Source organism: Girardinichthys multiradiatus, chromosome 12 (genome assembly GCF_021462225.1).
Source record: "Girardinichthys multiradiatus isolate DD_20200921_A chromosome 12, DD_fGirMul_XY1, whole genome shotgun sequence".
NCBI lineage: Eukaryota > Metazoa > Chordata > Actinopteri > Cyprinodontiformes > Goodeidae > Girardinichthys > Girardinichthys multiradiatus.
Genome location: NC_061805.1, coordinates 37,884,358 through 37,909,088, shown reverse-complemented (window position 1 = coordinate 37,909,088; position 24,731 = coordinate 37,884,358). Strand labels below are relative to the sequence as shown.

The following is a 24,731-nucleotide window of genomic DNA, read 5'->3' as shown; positions in this document are numbered from 1 at the left end:
ATTCTCATTTGAAGGACCTGGATTCTCTTCTGAGTCACTAGACTCCACCAATACACATATTTGTGCATTTTGTCGTCTCCATTTTTTGTGATACATCTGGGAGTGAAATTAAAAACAAACTAAATATTTCTGAGCCTGAATGTTTTATACACAAAATCTTTACATTTGAAAATAAGAAATAAAAACAGTCAATCAAATGGAGGTAGGCTGTCCTAATAATTTCTTTTAACATCTTTCACATTAACCTGTATCCAAATGTTCCAAAAATGTAAACAATTTTTAAGGGTTACAGTAAGTTACTTTCAAATTAAAATGGATGGCTGGGTTAGATTTGGAGATAACTCACCGTTGAAACCAACTTAGGTCGTGTTCTCTGGAAAAGAGAAGGCAGAGGAATGTGAAATCTCAACCTTATTTTCAAAGTTTGCAGATGAAAAGTGTGTCACATTCACTAAATGGTAAATGGACTGAACTTATACAGGTCCTTCTCAAAATATTAGCATATTGTGATAAAGTTCCTTATTTTCCATAATGTCATGATGAACATTTAACATTCATATATTTTAGATTCATTGCACACTAACTGAAATATTTCAGGTCTTTTATTGTCTTAATACGGATGATTGTGGCATACAGCTCATGAAAACCCAAAATTCCTATCTCACAAAATTAGCATATTTCATCCGACCAATAAAAGAAAAGTGTTTTAATACAAAAAACGTCAACCTTCAAATAATCATGTACAGTTATGCACTCAATACTTGGTCGGGAATCCTTTTGCAGAAATGACTGCTTCAATGCGGCGTGGCATGGAGGCAATCAGCCTGTGGCACTGCTGAGGTCTTATGGAGGCCCAGGATGCTTCGATAGCGGCCTTTAGCTCATCCAGAGTGTTGGGTCTTGAGTCTCTCAACGTTCTCTTCACAATATCCCACAGATTCTCTATGGGGTTCAGGTCAGGAGAGTTGGCAGGCCAATTGAGCACAGTGATACCATGGTCAGTAAACCATTTACCAGTGGTTTTGGCACTGTGAGCAGGTGCCAGGTCGTGCTGAAAAATGAAATCTTCATCTCCATAAAGCTTTTCAGCAGATGGAAGCATGAAGTGCTCCAAAATCTCCTGATAGCTAGCTGCATTGACCCTGCCCTTGATAAAACACAGTGGACCAACACCAGCAGCTGACACGGCACCCCAGACCATCACTGACTGTGGGTACTTGACACTGGACTTCTGGCATTTTGGCATTTCCTTCTCCCCAGTCTTCCTCCAGACTCTGGCACCTTGATTTCCAAATGACATGCAGAATTTGCTTTCATCCGAAAAAAGTACTTTGGACCACTGAGCAACAGTCCAGTGCTGCTTCTCTGTAGCCCAGGTCAGGCGCTTCTGCCGCTGTTTCTGGTTCAAAAGTGGCTTGACCTGGGGAATGCGGCACCTGTAGCCCATTTCCTGCACACGCCTGTGCACGGTGGCTCTGGATGTTTCTACTCCAGACTCAGTCCACTGCTTCCACAGGTCCCCCAAGGTCTGGAATCGGCCCTTCTCCACAATCTTCCTCAGGGTCCAGTCACCTCTTCTCGTTGTGGAGCGTTTTCTGCCACACTTTTTCCTTCCCACAGACTTCCCACTGAGGTGCCTTGATACAGCACTCTGGGAACAGCCTATTCGTTCAGAAATTTCTTTCTGTGTCTTACCCTCTTGCTTGAGGGTGTCAATAGTGGCCTTCTGGACAGCAGTCAGGTCGGCAGTCTTACCCATGATTGGGGTTTTGAGTGATGAACCAGGCTGGAGGGTTTTAAAGGCCTCAGGAATCTTTTGCAGGTGTTTAGAGTTAACTCGTTGATTCAGATGATGAGGTTCATAGCTCGTTTAGAGACCCTTTTAATGATATGCTAATTTTGTGAGATAGGAATTTTGGGTTTTCATGAGCTGTATGCCAAAATCATCCGTATTAAGACAATAAAAGCCCTGAAATGTTTCAGTTAGTGTGCAATGAATCTAAAATATATGAATGTTAAATTTTTATCATTACATTATGGAAAATAATGAACTTTATCACAATATGCTAATATTTTGAGAAGGACCTGTATAGCGCCTTTCCAGTCATACAGACCACTAGAGCCACATTTACCCAATCGCACTCACTAACGCTGACGCATTCATACACCAATATGCAGATCGGTAGGCAACTTGAGGTTAAGTGCCTTGCCCAGGGGCACATCGACATATGGCAGGAGGAAGCTGGAATCGAACCCGCAACCTTCTGATTGCAAGACGACTGCAGCCACAGATGCCTAGACATTGAACCTTCTTGTTAAAACACACACCTGTGAAGCAAGTGTGAAGTGTACTGGGTGACATTGTGGCCTCTGCAGCCACATTTTCTATCAGCAGGAGATTAATGTTACCCCTCTTGCCAGTGCCTCATTCATGTAACATTAACATTTATGTTTGAGGGACCACAGCCAATGCTGCCAGACATAAGTGGTAATAACTAGGGCTGAACATTGTTTAAAAAACAACAAAAAAAACATAGATATTTGTGGGACATTTCAGGCTTGGTGACCTAATTTTAGAGCAGACCACAAAAACATTAAACTCAAGCTTTTTTCTGACCACCTTATTTATCAGACCATCAAGTTCACATGCTGATAACTGAAATAAGCAAAACGAAATCAAGTGAGGTGACCAGAAAAGGCACATAAAAAAGTCTCCTGAATCTAGTTCTGTAATTATACAAGCTACATTTTAGCAGAATTTGCAAGAAACTCTACAGGTAATATTACCTTATGAAAACAATTCCCACAGCAGCCTGTGGCAGGAGGCCAAATAACAGATTAAATTAAATGTCTAACTGTCATCCCTAAAGCTGCCATGTTTTCAGCCAGGTGCCCAATGCTTGCAGGGTTCTCTCCAGGAATTTTTATGAGATTTGGGGGTTGCGGGGGGGCTTAGACGCCGTGATATGATGCCGTGTATACCCACCCTTCGAAGCTGACATGATTTTAGAAAGCTTTACCGTTAGTGTTCATACGTGTTCATAGTGGGAAAGGAAGTGGGAACAGGCTCAGCGCATGCGCAATAGCCAACATCAAAAAACACATTGAGAGGAAGACACGAAGCTGAAGTTGGTTTCTGATTCTAGCTTCCAAAATGGCTAAAGGGCAATTCCACTTAATTTTTCGCTACCTTCAGCATCTTTAATCTACTCTAGTTAAATACTACAACACCTAAACACTTCAAACATGGACTAGATTATACTAAATTGATAGCAGAATAATTAAAAACCAAGTTTGTGATTTGTGAAACCTTTCTCTGATTTGTGAAACTTCAATAATAGGTGATTTCAGCACTCTTTTAGTACTTATATCACACTAGAACTGGTCCAGCTCCAAAACTACAACACCTAGACACTTCAAACCAGGACTAGATTATTCTAAACTATAACAGTGAACAATTAGCATTTGCATTTAACTTTTCCGGCAAACCCTTTTAGCAAGCAAGCATGTAGGGACGATGTAGAGCAAACATTTCTTTTAACCTGGAAGAAACTTCCCACAGAATCTGGCTCAGTGTGAGCAGCCATCTATCACGACTAACTGGGGATAAGCAGATATACGGCACTGAAAGGAAGCACTGGAGTACTTTCTGTGTCAAAGAAGAGCAAAAGGTTAATAAAAGAAGAAAGAGAACATTAAGTTGTTGGAAGCATTATATCAGTTGATGCCCCCCTTTAGGAAGGTATCAGAGATAAAACGATTGCAAGACAAAATGTTGCTACACTGAAGATAAAAAAATGAGAGAAAACAGACAGTTAAAAGTGGAATTAAAAGCAAAAAAAGCAAATATCAGAGCAGGAGGAATTCAGTATTCATGTGGTCTAGATACTAAAAAATGGCTGAAAATAGCCTATTATGGACATTTCACAAATCAGAGAAAAGTTTCACAAATCACAAACTAGGTTTTAATTATTCTGCTATCAGTTTAGAATAATCTAGTCCAGGTTTGAAGTGTCTAGGTGTTGTAGTTTTTTAACTAGAGTAGATTAAAGATGCTGAAGATAGCGACAAATTAGGTGGAATCGCCCTTTAGCCATTTCCCGAATCGGAAGCTAGAATCGGAAACTAACTTCAGTTTCGTGCGGAAGACCAGATGTTAGTCATAAAAATGAGCGTATCGGCCTAATTTCGCTACGCTGGCAAGAACCCTGGCTTGTCTAACACACATAGTGTAACGTTAAGTGGCATTCACTGATAAAAACTTAATTTTACTTAACATGAGTGGTGTACTTTCAACAACAAATAACTGCGTCAGGTCGAGTTTTGCTCCCAGATTTCACATTAATTTACCTGCAACAGCGAGTGTTAGCACGAGCTAGCTGGCTCGAAAATATCACTCTAAATAGTCGGCACTGATTGTAAGCCGTTGGTAAATGCTGCTGTTGACTGTATGCCCAAAATTAACCGTTCAAACTTTACATAATGTCACGGTTTATTATGATTTACAAAACCTTACTTACCGTTGTTGTACCGCTAAACACAGCCAGTCCGAAACGCTCAAGCCCCCCCAAAACCTCTGGAAGATGACGCAACCACTTCAGACATGCGCACAATAACTAAAATAAACAGGACCCTATTTAGATGCTTTTCTTTATTATTTAACTTCCACCAGGATAACAACCCAAAACATACTGCCAGAACTATAATAAAATGGTTCAGATCAGTGGGAGGGTTGACTGAGTACAGATGCAAGCCAAATCTTCCAGATTTTATAATTTGATTTTCAAATTAGAATTCTGCAAGATATTCGTAGAAAACTTTAACAAGTCACTGTATCCATTATTATGTAAACCACCCACACGTTTTAGGCATACTATGTCAAACCTCCAAGAGGAAACGATGATGACGGGTCCAAAACTGAATCATAAGCATCTCCACAAGGCATTGGGGGTTGTGTTATGTTTTGAAATCACCAGCATACAGATGACAAAGTTAAGAGATTTGACCAGAGGGAGGCGCAGTGCCTTTATTTTAGTACTTCAAGTTGGCCTATCCGCACTGGAGGGGAACAACCAAGCGCAGACAGTTTAAAAAAAAATCGTGCTGTGTATTTGCGTCAACTTTACTGCTTCTGTGAGATACCACCCGTGTATAAATTAAATCTGCCTGTTTATGGCGTATCAAACTGTATGACAGAATTCATAACGCCGGCATAGCCTTTCTGTAAGGCTCTCCGTTGGACTGGCAGCATCTTCATCATCACTGCGTGCGTCTCCTCGGCGCTCTAAACTGATTATCGGCTGAAGCGCACAGAGGCAGCAGCAGCCCGGCTGTGACACCCGTCCAATACAGTTACAGAGTGTGCTCAGGCTGGGTGGCTGCTGCACAGGCACCATGGAGCAAAAATCACCCAAACCCGGAGGCTCCAGTAGGGGCCAGGAATCCCTCTCCTACCAGCGGAGGATATGGAAGAATTTCCAGGAGAAAACTAAGCCGTGGCTCAGTCCTAAACTGGGCTCGGAGCGGCGCGGAGCAGGAGGTGGAGCGGAGGGCACCAAGAAGGAGTCCGGCTTGTGGATGTTCAAGAGGAAAAAGAAACAGCTGGACCGAGTGTTTTCATCGTCGCAGCCTAACTTAAGCTGCTCCACTCCGGCGCCTTTTGAAGGAGACAAGCCTGCTGCTGATGGTGGCGACGCCACCTCGGACACGAGCTCCGATGGTCAGGCTCTGGGCACAGCTTCTGGGGCCACAGGCAGCAAACCGGTGCTGACGGCCCACGAGAGCCCCAAACTCCCCCTGTCCCAGCTGATGATGTATCAGCAGAAGAGCTCCTCTCTCGGCTCGGCGTGCTTCGAGAAGCTGGTGGTGGATCCGACCGCGGAGCTGGAAGAGGAAGAGCAGCTGCGTAAAAACGCAAGTGATTCCGTGAGTAAAGAGCCGTGCAGTAACACAGTCGACATGATCATGTAAGAGGTCATAAACTGCAGCCATGTAAGACTGTGGTAAAAATAAAAGCCTCAGTTAGCTTGGCTGGACCTAATTTATCTGGATGTTAAGTAAAGGAGACAAGTTTGATGAAGATGATGGTGCAGCAGCTTCCTTGACTCTGTCATGTGATGCGCTGATTGATTTTTTTCACTTCACTCTAGCGTGTATCATGTTGGAATATATTGGCTGTATTGGCAGCCTGTATTATCCTCAGTTTGGGATCATTTTACAATCACAATCCCTCCACAATCAATTATTTCTAAACAGACAGCATCCTTGAGCTTTCTGTCTCCTTGTCCTTCAGTATAGTGGACTGTGCCCTGGTGTCACAATATGTTTTTTGCTGGTTTAAGACACATAATGCACACTCACAGATCATTAGCTTTTCTTACCTTTATAATTTGATGGATGTCGAGTTCCAACATCACTGAACCTGCTGAGTCAGTGTGTCCTAATAAGCCCAAAGTATTCACACGTTTTGAACTTTTTTTTCTCTACACGCTTTATTGTATTTTTTTGTTAAATCCCAACACAAAGAACTGCATAGTTGCAGAGTGGAAGGAAGAGTATACATTGTTTTTTACGATTGTTTGCAAATAAAAGTGCACACCACAATTAGCACCCTCGACTCTGGTACTCCTAAATAAAATACAGTGCAAGTACCTTCCTTTATGTAGTAAATACCACTTGTGTGTAATTCAATCACAGTATAAATCCAGCCTTAGAGGATAACAGAGAACATTAAAGCAGCAAGCTTCATAATCAAGGTAGAGCAACACAGCAGAGATATTAGGGATAAGGTTGAGGATTTTTAAAGCAGGGTTAGGTAATAAAACAATCTCCTAAGCTTTGAACATCTTGTAGAGTGCTGCTCAGGTGTGTTGCACAAGACCCGACTGTTCACCCAATTGGAGAAGCAGCCAAGGTTGCCGTGGTAACTCCGAAGAAGCTGAAGAGATTCCCAGCCCAGCTAGGACAATTTGTGTACAGGACAACTAGTTGTCTGGCCTACATGGAAAAGTGGCAATGAAACAGGCATCGTCTAATTAAAAAAAAATCCTGTTTGTAGTTTACCACATGCCATGTCAGGGACAGAGCAAATGTAAAGTAGAAGGTCCAAAAGAGACCAAAAAAATAACTTTTAACATAAATCCAAAATGTTTAGTGTTACATGTTAAAACTAATATTTCATATCACCCTTTAAAAAAATCCCAAGAGTGAAACACGGTTAGGGCAGCATCATGCTGTGTATATTCATGTCTTCAGCAGGGACATTGAAGATGGTCAGAATAGATGAGAAGATGGATAGACTTACATAGAGTAAACTGGGCTTGGAGCGCCGCGGAGCCGGAGTGGAGGGCACCAAGAAGGAGTCCGACTTTTGGATGTTGAAGAGGAAAAAGAAAGATAGAGCTAAATACTGTCCAATCCTGGAAGAAAACCTGTTTGATCAGAACATACAGCTAGAGCTACAATGGAGCCACTGCCATAATTCCCCTTGGGGAAAGCCTTATTAATGTGATTATTTTTTTTATAAAAAGGAACGGGTAAACACATCAACCTCTAGATGTGCAAAGCTGGTAGAAACATACGCCAAAGACTTGCAGTGAAAGGTGGTTTTACAACACTCAAGGCAGCTAAATACAAATGCATGCCGCACTTTTCAGAGTTTTATTTGTAAAATATTTTGAAAGCTATGTTAGCTAGCTTTTCCCTTCCTCTTCACTTATGTGCTACTTTGTGTTGGTTTATCACATATAACTCTTAATAAAAATCTATTAGGTTTGTGGTTGGATCTTGAAAAAATGTATTGTTCAAGGGGTATAATTACTTTTGCAAGACACTATGATTTAGGCTGAAAATCAGGTTATCTGAGACAGCTGGTCCGCCTGTAATTTTTTTGTTATAATACACAAGGTATGGAAGAATGAATGGAGAATAAGTAGATCCACATGAGTGTGTTTTGTTTAAGTGGCAGCAGTTATTGCAAAGCTTTTCATTTGGCCACTCTTTCAGTGCTTCAGTATTTGCCTCTGAACATCATCCAGACTTCTGTCTAAAAGTGCTTTGGCATATAAGTACTCTTCTTCTTGGTGCAACTGGCTAAAGCCTCTCCAGTTAATATGAAAAATCAGTGCAGAGTACTCAGTTGAAGAAGGCAAGTATAATTGGTATCACTGGAATTGATCTGTTTTTGCACTTTACAGTTACATAACATGCCCAGATCTGGCAAAACCTGAGGAAGGTTTAGCAGTTGAGCAGTTCAGTTCTCATGGTACAGTTTCCATTTTCATCCCAGCTTCTGTTGCTCATTTGTTTGATTTTCAGCATGTTGTGAGGGAACTGGCAGTGGCAAACATTCAGATTGTCAGACTGATTGACATGCAGTAGGCACTGAATATGTCTGCAAGCCAGTAATACACTAATAAAGGGGATAAAAAATTATGAGATGAACAGGGGGATGAAAAGTGCATGAGATCAATGAGAGGCACTGTAAAAACGACATGAAAGAGCAGGCACACCATATGCGGAAGCTACAGTCCTCAATGCAGTTGTCCCCAATTTGGTTCCCAGCCCTGTGTCACGGTGGGGTTTTGGAGTGGACCGAAGCGCAGACAAGAGCTTGGAAGCAGCATTTCAAAAAGCAGTCTCAGCTTTAATCAAATAAGTCAAAACGTAACAAAAACACTGCAGGTACTGAACAGGGTCGAGATCCAAACACTTACATTGCAGACACTGCAGGAACATGGAGACTCAAGGCAGGGACGAGGGTAAAGGGTCGAGTTGTAACGCAAGGAACCCACAAAAACATAATGAAACAAACCAACTAATATGCAGAGAGAAAACAAAGGCAGGTAATCAAAGGAACTAAGGACAGGTGAGGCAAGGAGGCAGGAAGGCAGAGGGAACAGGTGAACCTAATACAAGTAATTAACAAGACACCGAGCAGACCTAAAACAAAACTATAAACAAAGATAAAAATAAAGCATAAGAATCAGGGATAAACATGAACTGAAGGAAACTGAGAAACTGAAGGGAACATAAGAAACATCAAACCTAAGAACGAACAAGGAACCCATAAAGCAAACCAGATTACAGAGTAATGAAACCTAACACCACACAGACTGAACAGACAGGAAGGGAAGCAGAGAACACAAGGACTAGGATGTAAACAAACAAAATGTAAACAATAAGTAAATACAACCTAACCAGAGGGGCTGGAGAAATATGATAATCAGTAAACAAAACAAAACACAAAGTCCAAAATGTCACTGCCTGACAGTACCTCCCCCTCAAGGTCGGATTCCAGACGACCAAAAGCGGCACACAAAGTCCAAAACAAAAACAACCCAACCAGGGTGGGTGGAGGGGACCTCGGACGGAGGGCGAGAGTCCAAAAACAAAAACCCTAGGTCGAGAGGCCAGGGGCACATAAAAAACAAGGGTTCAACAATTTGGCTGCTAATGAGCCAGAAACAGGGCAGCAGATAATCAGGAGGCCTGCCATGGAATAGCCAAAGGCAGGACAGCAGGCGTCTAGGAAACCGGCGGCGACAGAGATGCAGGCAGTCCAGAGGCCGGCGGCAAGGCCAGGCGAACCCACGGAGCGAGGTCCTCGGAGGCCGGCGGCGAGACCAGGCGCACCCTCGGAGTGAGGTCCTCGGAGGCCGGCGGCGAGACCAGGCGGACCCTCGGAGTGAGGTCCTCGGAGGCCGGCGGCGAGACCAGGCGGACCCTGGGAGCGAGGTCCTCGGAGGCTGGCGGCGAGACCAGGCGGACCCTCGAAGCGAGGTCCTTGGAGGCCGGTGGCGAGACTAGGCGGACCCTCGAAGCGAGGTCCTCTGTGGTCTGTGATGTGGCCAGAACCATGGCGGAGACTTGGACCCAGGCAGGAGATCTGGAGGTCGGCCAAGCAGGGTGTATGACCTTCCAGGAACTGTGTCAGGCTCTGGCGTGTCTGGGTGTGTCGTGTCAGGCTCTGGCGTGTCTGGGTGTGTCGTGTCAGGCTCTGGCGTGTCTGGGTGTGTCGTGTCAGGCTCTGGCGTGTCTGGATGTGTCGTGTCAAGCTCTGGCGTGTCTGGGTGTGTCGTGTCAAGCTCTGGCGTGTCTGGGTGTGTCGTGTCAGACCTGGAGACAGGCTGTGTGTCAGGCGGTGTGTCAGGCTGTGTGTCTGGCTGTAAAGCCAGGAGCACCCCCCAAAGAAAAACCATAAGGTGTTCCGGACCTGGTTGTGGAGGCAGCCCGCCCACGGGCTCCTCCCGGATCAGGCGAGGAAGTGGAGGCAGCCCACTCACGGGCTCCTCCCGGATCAGGCGAGGAAGTGGAGGCAGCCCACTCACGGGTTCCTCTCGGATCAGGCGAGGAAGTGGAGGCAGCCCACTCACGGGCTCCTCCCGGATCAGGCGAGGAAGTGGAGGCAGCCCACTCACGGGCTCCTCCCGGATCAGGCGAGGAAGTGGAGGCAGCCCACTCACGGGCTCCTCCCGGATCAGGCGAGGAAGTGGAGGCAGCCCACTCACGGGCTCCTCCCGGATCAGGCGAGGAAGTGGAGGCAGCCCACTCACGGGCTCCTCCCGGATCAAGGGAGGAAGTGGAGGCAGCCCACTCACGGGCTCCTCCCGGATCAGGCGAGGAAGTGGAGGCAGCCCACTCACGGGTTCCTCCCGGATCAGGCGAGGAAGTGGAGGCAGCCCACTCACGGGCTCCTCCCGGATCAGGCGAGGAAGTGGAGGCAGCCCACTCACGGGCTCCTCCCGGATCAGGCGAGGAAGTGGAGGCAGCCCACTCACAGGCTCCTCCCGGATCAGGCGAGGAAGGGGAGGCAGCCCACTCACGGGCTCCTCCCAGATCAGGCGAGGTTCTTAAGATCCGGCGGCGGCCGGCTGAGGCTCTGTAGACCCGGCGGTGGCCGGCTGTGGCCCTGAAGCGGCCGGCTGTGGCCCTGTAGCTCTGTCTGCTTGGTCCTTGTGGTGGGTTCCTTCTGTCACGGTGGGGTTTTGGAGTGGACTGAAGCGCAGACAAGAGCTTGGAAGCAGCATTTCAAAAAGCAGTCTCAGCTTTAATCAAATAAGTCAAAACGTAACAAAAACACTGCAGGTACTGAACAGGGTCGAGATCCAAACACTTACATTGCAGACACTGTAGGAACATGGAGACTCAAGGCAGGGACGAGGATAAAGGGTCGAGTTGTAACCCAAGGAACCCACAAAAACATATTGAAACAAACCAACTAATATGCAGAGAGAAAACAAAGGCAGGTAATCAAAGGAACTAAGGACAGGTGAGGCAAGGAGGCAGGAAGGCAGAGGGAACAGGTGAACCTAATACAAGTAATTAACAAGACACCGAGCAGACCTAAAACAAAAACTATAAACAAAGATAAAAATAAAGCACAAGAATCAGGGATAAACATGAACTGAAGGAAACTGAGAAACTGAAGGGAACATAAGAAACACCAAACCTAAGAACGAACAAGGAACCCATAAAGCAAACCAGATTACAGAGTGATGAAACCTAACACCACACAGACTGAACAGACAGGAAGGGAAGCAGAGAACACAAGGACTAAAATGTAAACAAACAAAATGTAAACAATAAGTAAAAACAACCTAACCAGAGGGGCTGGAGAAATATGATAATCAGTAAACAAAACAAAACACAAAGTCCAAAATGTCACATCCTGACACCCTGGACCATTTGCTGCATGTCTTCTCCTTCTCTCTGTGCTTTTGGGTGCATTGGTAGTTTTCCTCTATGCATTCTGATTGTAGGTCAAAAATGTTTAAACACCGTCTCTTCTCATACCTGCGATGGACTGGCGACCTGTCCAGGGTGTACCCTGCCTCTGGCCCGTAGACTGCTGGAGATAGGCACCAGCTCCCCCGTGACCCACTATGGAATAAGCGGTATAGAAGATGAATGAATGATTGCTTGAACAGTTGTCTGTGAGGCAGTTTAATGTTTATTGGTTTATAACCTAAACCTGCGATTTATTTCTTCACAACTTTATCAATAATCTATCTGCTATGCTCTTTGGTCTTTGTTATGCTTTTTGTTCACTAATGTTCTTTAACAAATCTCTGGAGGCCTTCACAAAATAACAGTATTTCTACTGAGAACAAACAAAGGTGGACTGCGTTTGCTTATTTAGTGACTCCTTAAGGCAATAGATTGTACAGATTTTTATTTAGGGGTGTCAGAGTAAAGAGGTGTGAATACAAATGCATACCACAGATGTATTTTTTTAATTTAACCTTTTCACAAATATGTAATATTTTTTTGGTGGGCTATCACATAAACGTCTAATACCATCTATTTAGGTTTTGGTTGTGATGTGATAAAATGTTTAAAGGTTTTAGCGATATGACAGCTTTTGCAGGGAACTGAAATCTCATAAATAAAATAGTAAATATTAAACATAAATAAAAAGCTGTTTCAATATTAAGTAAGTTGTGATAAAGGTTTGGTGCCAAGCTCTGGAAGCAATTTAATAATTGAATCAATGCCGGAAAAATGCAAGACATTCTACTTTTTGGATTTACAGTGCAAAGTATATTTATTATGTGTGTGCAGGCTACAGCAGTGTATACAGGGAAGTGAACCACCTTGAAAAAGATCAATCCTACCTTTCACCCACCTCAGTTTGCATGTGTGAAACAAATAAAGTCCACATGACAATATTGTTTTTCTTTAACTTTAATGGATGTTAATATTAGTACTGCACAATATATGTGAGCATTCTGTTGTGAAAACCTTTTGTTAGGTTTTTGCATTTGTTGTCTAGTTTTGTTTTGTACAGAGTTTGCTACAATGAGCTAACTGCACAGCAACTTGTCAGTCATTACCTATGTCAATCACAACACATATTAGTCAGTTCTCTTTCAACATTCGTTTCGGTATCTCACTATGGGACACGCCTCCAGCGCCTGTCCCCCAGAAGCTCTATTACATTACGCCAGTCTTGACTGGCAGGCGGAAGTGACGTCCGCTCCCATGGGAGGGACTTCCTCCCAGTATAAAAGTCGACGTCACGTAGGTGATCTTCAGTCTAACACCTCTTCTCGCTCCCAGAAGCACCTCTCAGATGGTCATTACAGTAACTTGAGCTAGCTTAACTGTTCACAGAGCGAGCTAACACCTCGGTCGCCGAGCGCTTCTCAATAACTGTGCTCGACTGTTCTGAGTCCCTTTCAACGCTGGTCTGTCGCCAAACAGCAGCGCTGCAACTGGTCACCAAACTAGCTGCAAACTTAACGGAGCTTAAGAAGTTGTGTAACTTGCACTCGTTCTCACCATGAACAGAGTCAAGCCACCATCTAGAACCTGCACATGTGGCAACCTCATAGCTGGGGCAGATACCCACTCTGTCTGCGCTTCGTGTCTGGGGCTGCAACATGCCCAGGACGCGTTGGCGTCACCGGCGAGCTGCGAGCACTGTGCTCGGCTCTCCCTTAAGTCTCGTCGGCGCAGGCTAGCACGCCAAGCTAGCCTGTCAGAGATTGATCCTATGATGGGGGTAGCCAATCCCCTGCCACCGGAGCTTCCTGGTACTGATGAGAGAGAGCCCACTTTGGCTGGAGCCAGTTGGGGTGATCAGCTCGACGCTGTCGCGCCACTGACTGACCCAGAGGAAGACGAGGCCGCACTTCCAGGTTTCAGCACTCTTGCTAATGCCGAGTCCGAATCTGAAGTGGAGTCCATCAGTCTCGGGTCTGACGACGACGAGCTGGACTGCGGGCCTTATGCCATCCAGTCGGTTGCAAAGCCCTCGGTGATGGATGACACCAGCCGCTGCGGTTCCCCAAACCCGACTGCAACGGACCTGCATGATGTCTGCAGAAGGGCAGCAAAGAAGCTGGGCATCGAGTGGCCGGAAACCCTCACCGAAACTACCACATCTCGATATGAGGGGAAGCGGCTTCCGAGAGCCAAATATTCCAGCAGACAGCTGTTGCCGGTCTTTCCCGAGTGCCTCGAGGAAGCAACCCGGTCCTGGAGCAATCCTCTCACCGCCAAGAACCCCGCCCTGGGAGGGTCGGCGCTGGACTGGACGGGCATGGAAGCTGGCGGTTTTTCACATCTGCCTCCCGTAGAACCTCTGCTGGCATCTCACCTGCACCCATCGCAAAAGTCAGCCATGACAGCGGCAGGACCCACCCTTCCCTTCAAAGCTGATTCTTTTCAGTCCGCTCTGAATGAGAAAAGCTACAAGGCGGTGGCTGCATCTGTTAAAGCCTTAAACGCTTCATCTCTTCTCCTCACTTACCAAGCGGAATTACAGGAGCAGATGACTGGCACACCGATGGCCGATTTGTGGGACAAGTTGTGCGTGGTGACAGACCTATGCCTGCGTCTCCACAGAAGCGCTGTCCAAGCATCCGGGAGAGCCATGGCCCTGATGGTCACTCAGGAGAGAGCTAGATGGCTGAACCTGTCTAGCCTGTCTCAAAGAGAGAAGAACCAGCTCCTCAACACCCCCGTGGACCCGAAGAGCTTATTCGGCCCCACTGTGGCAGCCATGCAAAAACGCTGTGAGGAAAAGAAGAGGGAAGGTGAAGCGCGAAAGCTGTGTCTGCCCAGGAAAGCGCAGCCTCCTCCGCCTCCAGCAACCTGTGTGCCGTTCGCTCAAGCGGCGGCTCGACCGGCCTACCGCATCCCCAAACGCCAGCCTCAGCCGCAGTCAGCGGACCGTTGGAAACAAACCGAGCTCAAAGGTGCTTGGGGAAGGAAGCCATTCGCTCCCCCAACGACGCCGGGAAACAAAGCGACCCCTTCCGCTACTGTGAGCGCAAAGAAAAAGAGGCGCGCTACCTAGGGAGCCGTCTTCGGGGTAGGAGAGCAGGATCTGCCAGACACCTGCACCCCCCCTACCAGGACACATCCTGTCCCAGTTCGAGTTCAGAACGCCATGTTCAAGGCAACTCAAACGGCCTGCAGAGCCGACGTTGGAGCTCATTGTTCAGAGCCGACCGAAGCGGAGGAGGGTCAAAGCCACCGAGAGCTCAGTGGAGCCGCAGCTGTGGCCAGAAAGCACACACCAGTGCACAAACACATGCCTGTGTCTAAAAACACGACCTTCCCCCTTCACAACATGTTCAATAAAGTTGTTTTCTGGCACGCATCCAGGCCTGGAGCCGAGGGGGCAGCCACAACAAAAAAACATGAAAAATATGTTAAAAATAATACACGGACAGGACATGGCCGTGCAGCTGCACATGAGGCCACAAGGGGGAGCTCCCGCTCCACCCTTGCCACAGCTGCACAGGAGGCCTCAAGGGGGAGCTCTCACCCTACCTCTAACACAGCAGGCTGCTTTTTCTGTGGAAGAAGCAGACCTGGAGCGAGCGCAGCTAGCAGTTGTAGCGGAACAGCATATCCCTCAGCCGGTGTTGCGCAGTGTTTACACGGAAGCACCTTTAGGTCCACTGGCAAACAACACTCAGCTGTGGCGAGCGTGTGGAGCGTCAGATTGGGTGATAAAGACTGTATCCAAGAAATACAGGCTCCAATTTGTGACAGCCCCACCCCGTTTCCAGGGCATAGTACAGTCACACGCCCGGGGAGAGTCCGCTCTCGTCCTGCAAGAGGAAATAATTTCCCTGCAGCACAAAAGAGCTGTCAGGCTGGTACCGCAGGAGCAAAACAGAGACGGGTTTTACTCCAGATACTTTCTCGTGCCGAAAAGGGGCGGGGGTCTGCGACTGATATTGGATCTGCGGGCTCTGAACACATATCTGAGACGGTATTCGTTCAGGATGCTAACACACGCAGCTCTGATAAAGTTTGTGCGTCAAGGAGACTGATTTGTCTCCATAGACTTGAAAGACGCATATTTCCATATCCCTATATACCCCCCTCACAGAAAATACCTCAGATTTGCGTTTCAGGGAAAGATATACGAGTACCTGGTACTTCCTTTTGGCCTCTCAATGAGCCCACGTGTGCTCGTGAAATGCACCGAGGCAGACATCACGCCTCTGAGGGAAAGGGGGATGCGTCTGGCGACGAATATAGACGATTGGCTGATTGCAGCTCAGTCTTTAGAGGAGCTCAGGACGCATGCCGAGATGCTTACTTTACATCTGACAGCTCTGGGATTCACAATAAACTGGGAAAAGAGCATTTTAACCCCAGTACAAACAATCACCTTCATTGGCCTGTCCCTGAATTCAGTCGAGTTCAGAGCGCGCCTCTCAGCGGAACGAGTAAAAGCCTTTCAGGCTTGTCTGGCACTCTTTCGCAGAAGCACACAAGTGAAATTCAGGTTATGCCTCAGACTGCTCGGTCTGATGGCATCTGCGCTGGCGGTCATCACACTCGGCCGTCTACACATGTGCCCGTTTCAAAGGTGGGTGGCGTCACTCAGCTTGAGCCCCACACGCCTTGCTCACCGCAGCGTCCTTGTTTCTCTCATATGTGTACGCGCGCTGAGCCCGTGGAAGCGTCCCGGTTTTCTCAACACCGGCGTTACCATGGGAACCATCCTGACGAGGAAGGTAATTACCACAGATGCCTCGCTGACAGGCTGGGGAGCCACTCATGAGGGGATGATGGTAAACGGCGTTTGGAGTCCACAAACACAGACAGCTCACATAAATTGTCTGGAACTCCTGGCTGTGATGCTGGCACTGAGACACTTTCTGCCCTTTATCAAAGGGCACCATGGTTTGGTCAGAACGGACAACACAACAGTGGTTGCTTACATCAACAGACAGGGGGGTCTGCGCTCACGTCATTTACACGAGCTGGCATACAGACTGATAATCTGGACCAGCTCACACTTGCTGTCGCTAAGAGCGACTCACGTGCCAGGGGTAATGAACAGAGGCGCGGATCTGCTGTCAAGGGGCAATCCCCGCTACAAAGAGTGGAAACTCCACAGCGAGGTGATGTCCCAGATATGGAAGAGGTACGGCCGAGTGGAGGTCGACCTCTTCGCATCAGGGGAAAATGCTCAGTGTCCGATGTTTTTCTCACTGACAGAGCAACAAGCTCCGCTTGGGCTGGATGCTCTAGCGCACAGATGGTCGCCGGTCCTACTGTACGCCTTTCCCCCGCTGGAACTGATCATTCCTACTCTCGCCAGGGTGCGAGAGGGAAAACACTCACTCATTCTGATAGCTCCCCGCTGGCCAGGGAGACACTGGCTAGCGGAGATTTTTCAGATGCTACACAGCGAGCCATGGCGGCTTCCCCTCCGCAGAGATCTCCTGACGCAGGCACGTGGAGAAATATTTCATCCGCATCCAGAGCGCATGGCCCTATGGGCCTGGCCTGTGAGGGGTTAAATCTGGCTGCCAGTGGGCTTCCCCAGAACGTTATTGACACAATTCAAAATGCAAGGGCCGTTTCCACGCGTACCGTGTATGAGGGTAAATGGCAGGCATTTGTGGGTTGGTGCGCAAAACCTATGGTGAGCGTAATGCAAAGCCCTGTGTCGGACGTTTTAACTTTTCTGCAGGCACTGTTGGATAAAGGCTTGGCTTTTTCCACTGTGAAGGTGTACCTGGCTGCTATTTCAGCCTGTCACGTTGGCTTTGGTGACAAAACAGTGGGGCAGCACCCCCTGGTGTGTCAATTCATGAGGAGCCTCACTCCTTCATGGGATTTACCTATGGTACTCGATGCGTTGTCACGTGCACCGTTTGAACCGTTGCAGCAGGTTGAGCTCAAAGTGCTTTCCTTTAAAACGGCCTTATTGGTTGCTCTGGTCTATGCTAAGCGTGTGAGTGACATTCAAGCGCTCTCAGTTAACCCGTCCTGCATGCAGTTTCTGGGTGAATCAAGGGTTTTACTGAAACCTAATCCTGCCTTTATACCTAAGGTTGCTACGGCTCTGCCATGCCGTGCCCTTGAATTAATGGCTTTCTACCCACCACCATTCTCCTCTCAGGAGCATGAACGACTGCATACGCTCTGCCCAGTACGAGCTCTGCGGTTATATGTGGAAAAAACAGCAGATTTTCGTAAATCAGAGCAGCTGTTTGTGTCGTGGTCTTCATCACATAAAGGAAAACCTCTCACAAAGCAACGTCTTTCGCATTGGGTAGTGGGGGCTATTATTATGGCTTATGAGAGCAGAGGCCTTGCACCCCCTGCAGGTCTGCGGGCTCATTCCACTCGTGGTGTGGCCTCATCCTGGGCATTGTTCCAGGGTATACCTGTGGAGGAAATATGTGAGGCTGCCAACTGGGCGACCCCTCACACCTTCACTCGGTTCTATAAACTGGATGTCACCAGGCCCACACTGGCTCACACGGTTCTGGGTGTGGGTTCCACATTGCCATGAATGCAAGATGCATCTGTTGGTCTTCGAGTGAGCTTATCTGGCAATACGGGAGCAGAAATATCCCATAGTGAGATACCGAAACGAATGTTGAAAGAGAACTTTAGGTTAAGGATTTAACCCCGGTTCTCTGAAACATGAGTGAAGTATCTCACCAGATCACCCTCCTTGCAGGGAGCGAGGAAGAGGTGTGCTTATTAAACTGAAGATCACCTACGTGACGTCGACTTTTATACTGGGAGGAAGTCCCTCCCATGGGAGCGGACGTCACTTCCGCCTACCAGTCAAGACTGGCGTAATGTAATAGAGCTTCTGGGGGACAGTCGCTGGAGGCGTTTCCCATAGTGATTTACCTCACTCATGTTTCAGAGAACCGGGGTTAAATCCTTAACCGAAAGTTCTCTTATGGAGACATTGCTCTTCCCTGGTGTTATAGTTTTTGAGATTCTGAGGCAGTAGGACAAGTTTCTTCAATCCAGTCTGAAAGTATAACAACTATTACTACTATTGAATGGAGGCAATATTGTGTTGCAGCTACTGTATGATTATGGGTTTAAAGTACTAAGTGAAAATTGCAAACAACTCAAAAGGTTGTGCAGAAAGAGTGGTGCAGAAGGAAAGGTGACTTCTACACTAGACCATCCATCCATCCATCCATCCATCCATCCAATTGCTTTGCTATTTGCTGAACATTGTATGTCCAAAACAACAACAAAAACAAAACAAAAGATTGTGATTCAGCAGTAGAAAATCTGAACAACATTATTGCTGCAGCTGGTATGATGATATCAGTTGCTATTAACCCACATTTCTCTCACTCTTCTTTCTTTTCCATCATCATTATTTGCCTACCACTGTCCATGAACTTTAGCATCTGCGCTACTATAATCAGGGCATCAAGAGCAATGAGAGTCCTCACAAATATTGTGATGAAGACTGCAACTCAATATATTGTGCAGGTCTAGCAGCTAAGCAGTGTTGGCTTTCTACCAGCTAGCGGATATTCCCAGTCATGCTGAGAAATGAAGCTCCTCTGAATCTGCCTTCATGATTATCATGTTTTTTTTGGAACAACAGTGCATAGTAGTGTGGGTGTAATTGAGACAAAATTACTCAAGTAGCTTGTGGGCACAAATATGTGGGCTTTTTGTTTTTATGACAAACTGTAGACACAAAATGGACTGATTATCATAGTGCTGGGATAATTGACCTACTATTGGTTGATCCATGAGTCATAAATGGAAATCAAATGTTTAGCATGTGCTTTTACAATAATGTGGACATAACATCATCCCCATGTGAGATGTTGCCTTTTATAGCCTAATAAGGACAAAGTTGATGACTGTTCACTGCCCTTTACATCTGTCTCTGTTTGCAACAGAAATGTCTGCTCTATTTAAAGTTTAAGGTTTCTTGTACTTTCCTAGTTGCTGAGTAAATCTAGGAAAAATCTCACTCTACACATTAGGCTGTCATTCTAAGACCACTTCTCTCCAGTCATGCCATCCTACCCTTCCATTTACTTTTTTCTGCACAGCTCATTTTCAGTCATTTAAAATATGTATCACTCCAACATGGAAAGTAGGTTTTTGTGTCAGAGAGACTACAAGGCTCATTGCTAAATATATCCGATGTAAAACACATGCGATTAGTGTTTTTTTTCAAGCAGTTCCACTGTTTCTGAATCATGTCTGAATACATACATTTCTACCCAAGTACAGCATCATTTAAATGCCATTAATCAGTTTGTATCTTCAACACCTAAAGATGCACAAATTGGTTGCGTTAGCAAGTAGTCATGTAATAAGTACAAAACATGTTCTATCTTATTTACTTTAGCTTACCCAGATGATGAAGATACTTAATTATTAATTTGAAAAGCTTTGAGTTTATGTCAGTGGCTCATTTAGCTGTTTCTTGTTTGCTAATGTAGTGCCTTTAATGGACTATAACTAGATATTTGTCCAACTAGTTCTTATTTTTGTATGGTAACTGTCAGTTATTACCTATGCAGTTAAAAACCACTTAGCTTCACTTTACTTTAATAAAATTTTAGATTAGGGCTTATTACATCTAGCCATGGACTGGTTACCAGTCCTAAGGTGTACCATAGCTTTAAAAGGTTCTAACCAGTTATGGTCTTAACTGTTTCAGTGCACTATACTCGCTCGTTTCCCTTGATTACAAGGAAGAAAGTAAGCTGGAAGCTGGAAGTCATGGCGTGAAAATTAAAGGAGCGCTGCCGATCACTGTTAATGTAACGCTTTAAAGGGGACATATGCTTTCAAATCCTTCCTTTTCACCTTTAAATCGTTCAATTGTGGTTTATATAAAGTAAAACTGCAATGCTTCAGTCTGAAATCCTTGTTATTGTATCTCCACAGGCTCCTCTTTTACCCCTGTTCTGAGGTGAGTCTTAGAGCAACTCGTTTTGGTGCGGTCTCTTTAAATGCTATTGAGACACTTTACACCTTGCCCCGCTGCAGGTCAAAGAGCGCTGCACTGTAACTCATTTGGCCATTTTTGTAGCTTGACAATTATCTAGCGGTGCAGAAAGAAGGCAAAAACAATGCAAATACACGCAAATTTCTAATCAGCCAATCACATGGCAGCAACTCAATGCATTTAGGCATGTAGACATGTTCAAGTCGATCTGCTGCAGTTCAAACCGAGCATCAGAATGGGGAAGAAAGGTGATTTAAGTGACTTTGAATGTGGCCTGGTTGTTGGTACCAACGGGCTGGTCTGAGTATTTCAGAAACTGCTGATCTACTGGGATTTTCACGCACTAGCATCTCTAGGGTTTACAGAGAATGGTCTGAAAAAGAGAAAATATCCAGTGAGCGGTGGTTTTGTGGGCACAAATGCCTTGTTGATGCCAGAGGTCAGAGGAGAATGGCCAGACTGGTTCGAGCTGATAGAAAGGCAACAGTAACTCAAACTAGAAAATTTCGGAAGAAATTTAGACGGGGCCTGCCTCTTGGTGCGTGCTTCTGGGACCGGAGCTTGCTATTTTTATTTAAATTCATTGTCTATGCTATTATCAGCATAAAATATTACTAGTAACTCTGGAAGACTGAGGCTTTTATTTTGACATTTTCAGTAAGCCTTATTTTAAATGGGCAACACTGGGTGAGCTCCAACATTAGTGTGAAACCCAGTCCTGAAATGATCTATTGTTTAAAATGCAAAGGCTTTTATTTTGTAGAGCATGTTTTGTCTTATTTTGAAAGTCCAGCATGGTTGTCCCTTCAGGTCTGGGTTAGTTCCATTAGTTAAATAGAACCCGCTTGCTATTTAAAAATAATTTTCTGTGCACTTGTCAGCTCACAAAATCCATAGTAACTATGGAAGGTGTGGGCTTGTATTTTGAAAGTTTCAGTAGGCTTTATTTTAAAAGGCCAACATGGTCCTATTTCCAATACTGGGTGAGCTCCAAGAGTAGTGTGAAGTAGAGGCTGACATTTTTTCGGGAGTCCCACGGGTCACGGGATTCCCACGGGAAACCCGCGGGACGGGAGACAGCATCAGTAAAGATCCCGTGATTGGGACAGTAGAGGATAGAAAATGAACGGGAGCAGACGGGAGCGGGAGCTAACCAATAGGAGGGAAAATAAACTAGGATCAATTGTCCTTGGAAATGTAAACTGAGACTTTGTTATAAACTTTAAGAAAAAAAAACTTGGATCGACGCCGCCATTGTGTAGTTTTTTTCCAAGAAGCCTATACTATAATGTGAGTCAAACGAACTACACGACCCACAAGCCAACAGTGCTTCTGCTCGATGTTTTCCACCTGCGTTCAGGATGGAGGGAACATACGCAGGTGGAGAACTGGACGTGGTAAAATTGGATTTGTAACGTAAAGTCAGAAGTAAAGACTTATCTATTAAACTCATAGAGCTGACAGGAAAGTCGCAAATATTACCGAACTTCAGGAGAGTTGAATGTAGCGGTTTTAACACGCAGTCTGCTGCTTGTAAAATGTATTTAGTTGTAATCAAGTTCACCAGTGATTAAGGGACACTTGTAAAACAGATTCTGGATTAAATCAGTTCTGCATCTCTTCATTCATCAAACCAAAAGTACCAACATGTGTCAAGTCTCATCTGACCAGCAAAACTGCTGCATGTGCTCTAAAGATTTAAGAGGTAAGGTACGGAAGCCCGTGAGGGGAAATGGGGAAATTTATTACTTTTGCGTCTCCACGCCATACTTTTGCGTTCGGCATTTTGGAACAACAGCACAGATGACAAACTGCTCATAAAACAAACACTGATATGTGATTGATATGGTTTATTTGTCATATGCAGGTTAACACGCAGTAAACAATGCGATAAAATGCTTAGGATAAGAAGAACCGTTCAAATCACGATAAAAACAAAAACACTAATGGCGTACAAAAAAAAAGTACACATCATGCAGCAGTAATAAGGAAATAAAGTGTCACAGATGTGGTTTCGTGCAGTTTTATGGTCCAGAGTTCAGTAGTTTGTTTGACAGCTTGTGGATAAAAACTGTCTTTTAGTCTGATTGAAGATCATTTTATTTAAGGCTGATTTCAAAATAAAACTCAATAAATCTCAAAAACGGGTGTAGTGTTTGTTTCATTTTTGCAGTTATCTGGTTTGGAAACTATCCCACAAAGTATTGCGAAATAACACAAAGACTATTGCGTGGGAACGCAAAAGAGAAAAAATTCCCCATGTCCCCTCGAGGACTCCGTAGAAAGGCTTCATCAAGGGAAGATATTAAATATGTTGTGAAATAGAAATAAATTGAATGTATCATTAAATCTACAATTTATTTAATACATCATTAAATATTAAGTGTACCACTAATTACGTCGTGTCGTCTTTAAAATTATACTTAATTATTCAGTGGCATATTTAATTGCATTATAGTCCATTTCATGATATAATGGTACATTTATTGTTTCTAATGATGTATTAAATAAATAAATGGTACCTTTAATTTAATGGCACATTTAATGTTACATTTCTTTCATGTTACATTTACTTCACTTATGGGACATTCACAACATTTATTTATTTAATGATGATTTTATTGTATTAATTTTGTCCAGTTTGACCCTCCATTCTTGATGCCTGTATAGGAGGTCATGTCAGAATTTAAATCAGGTGTTCTGGAGCAGATACATCTAAAACTGGCAGGGAAGGGGTCCCTGAGGACCAGGGCTGTGAACCATTGAGGTACAGTTTCTAAATTGTGAAGGTAATGCCTTTTTGGCCTTTTGTTCACCGAGTACAGTTCTCTTACTAGGTGCATTTTTCTTTCGTTTCAGCAACTTGAAACATAAAAGTAATGTCATTGTTCAAAGGAAACAGTCACTCAATAAATAAGTAAAATACAACTATGTACATTTTGTTTATTCAACTAAGATAGGCATGGTCTGTTTCCTTGTTTAATATTTTATTATTTCTTCATTATTATTCTTTTTACTTTAACTGGCCTTTACTACAGCTAAAAACAGGGACCTAACTGGTCCTTCAAAGAAATTGCCAAAAGACTAAATGAAGAAAACAAAAATGGGAGTGAAACAGGAGTGGGAGTCATTCTGAATGGGAGCGGGACGGGAGTGGGAGTCAATTTACCAAGAGTGGGACGGGACAGGATTTTTTTCGTTATGCTGGCCTGGGATTGGGATGGGACAAGACATTTTTCTGTGGGAGCGGGATGGGACAGGAGAGAAAATCCATTCCCGTGTCACCCTCTAGTGTGAAGCCCACTCCTGCAATCATCTATTGTTTAAAGGCTTTTATTTTGTAGAGCATGTTTTGTCTTATTTTGAAAATCAAGCATGGTTGTCCTTTCACGTCTGGGTTATTTCTATTAGTTATATAGAACATGCTTGCTATTCTAAAACCATTGTGTATGTTATTATAAGCTTTAAATAACCATTAGTAAGCATGGAGGGTTGATGAAAGAAATTGCCCTTTAGGGTCAATCACTGTTGTCTGGGTGTTGAAACAGCAGTACATGCTGTTTAAGTATCCCACAGAACATGGCCGCCATGTAGTTGCCTCCTATGAAGATGGTCAAAGGGTTAGGGGTCGGGTCAGGTTTAAGCCATAGAAATGAATGAAAATCAATGAAAGTCAATGCAAAGTACTCAGAAAGATAGTAATCCATGCATGCGTGTGTGGGTGGGTCTGTGTGTGTGTGTGTGTGTGTGTGGGGGGGGGGGGGGGGTGTCCCAGTGTGAGACACAGAGCGGCAGAAAGAAAGACAGAATCACATCCAGACATATACAGTAGGAGATACACAGAGCTATAAATAGAACAGTGAGGAATGAATCAGCCAATCAGCAAAGAGCGTCAGTGTCACTTGACACCTGCTGTTTCTCACTCACGCAGCACCTCTCTCTCTGTCTCCCCTGGTCTAGGCATTATGACATGGAGGCGCATGCTCCCGAACGACTGGCCATAACTCGGAAA

The 24,731-nt window shown here is 45.1% G+C and overlaps 1 protein-coding gene across 3 annotated transcripts in view; it reads left to right on the top strand.

The window, feature by feature from the left end:
• Positions 1-5,028: 5,028 nt before the first annotated feature.
• The window catches only part of mctp1a (multiple C2 domains, transmembrane 1a), a 216,113-nt gene continuing 196,410 nt past the window's right edge, over positions 5,029-24,731 (top strand). For 2 of the 3 annotated variants that reach the window (XM_047380515.1, XM_047380514.1), the window contains exon 1: positions 5,030-5,925. In XM_047380515.1, the coding sequence (XP_047236471.1) occupies positions 5,395-5,925 (531 nt within the window). In that variant the 5' untranslated portion in view covers positions 5,030-5,394. Of the gene's footprint in view, positions 5,926-24,731 lie in introns of all 3 variants that reach the window. The other variant, XM_047380517.1, reaches the window with a different exon arrangement.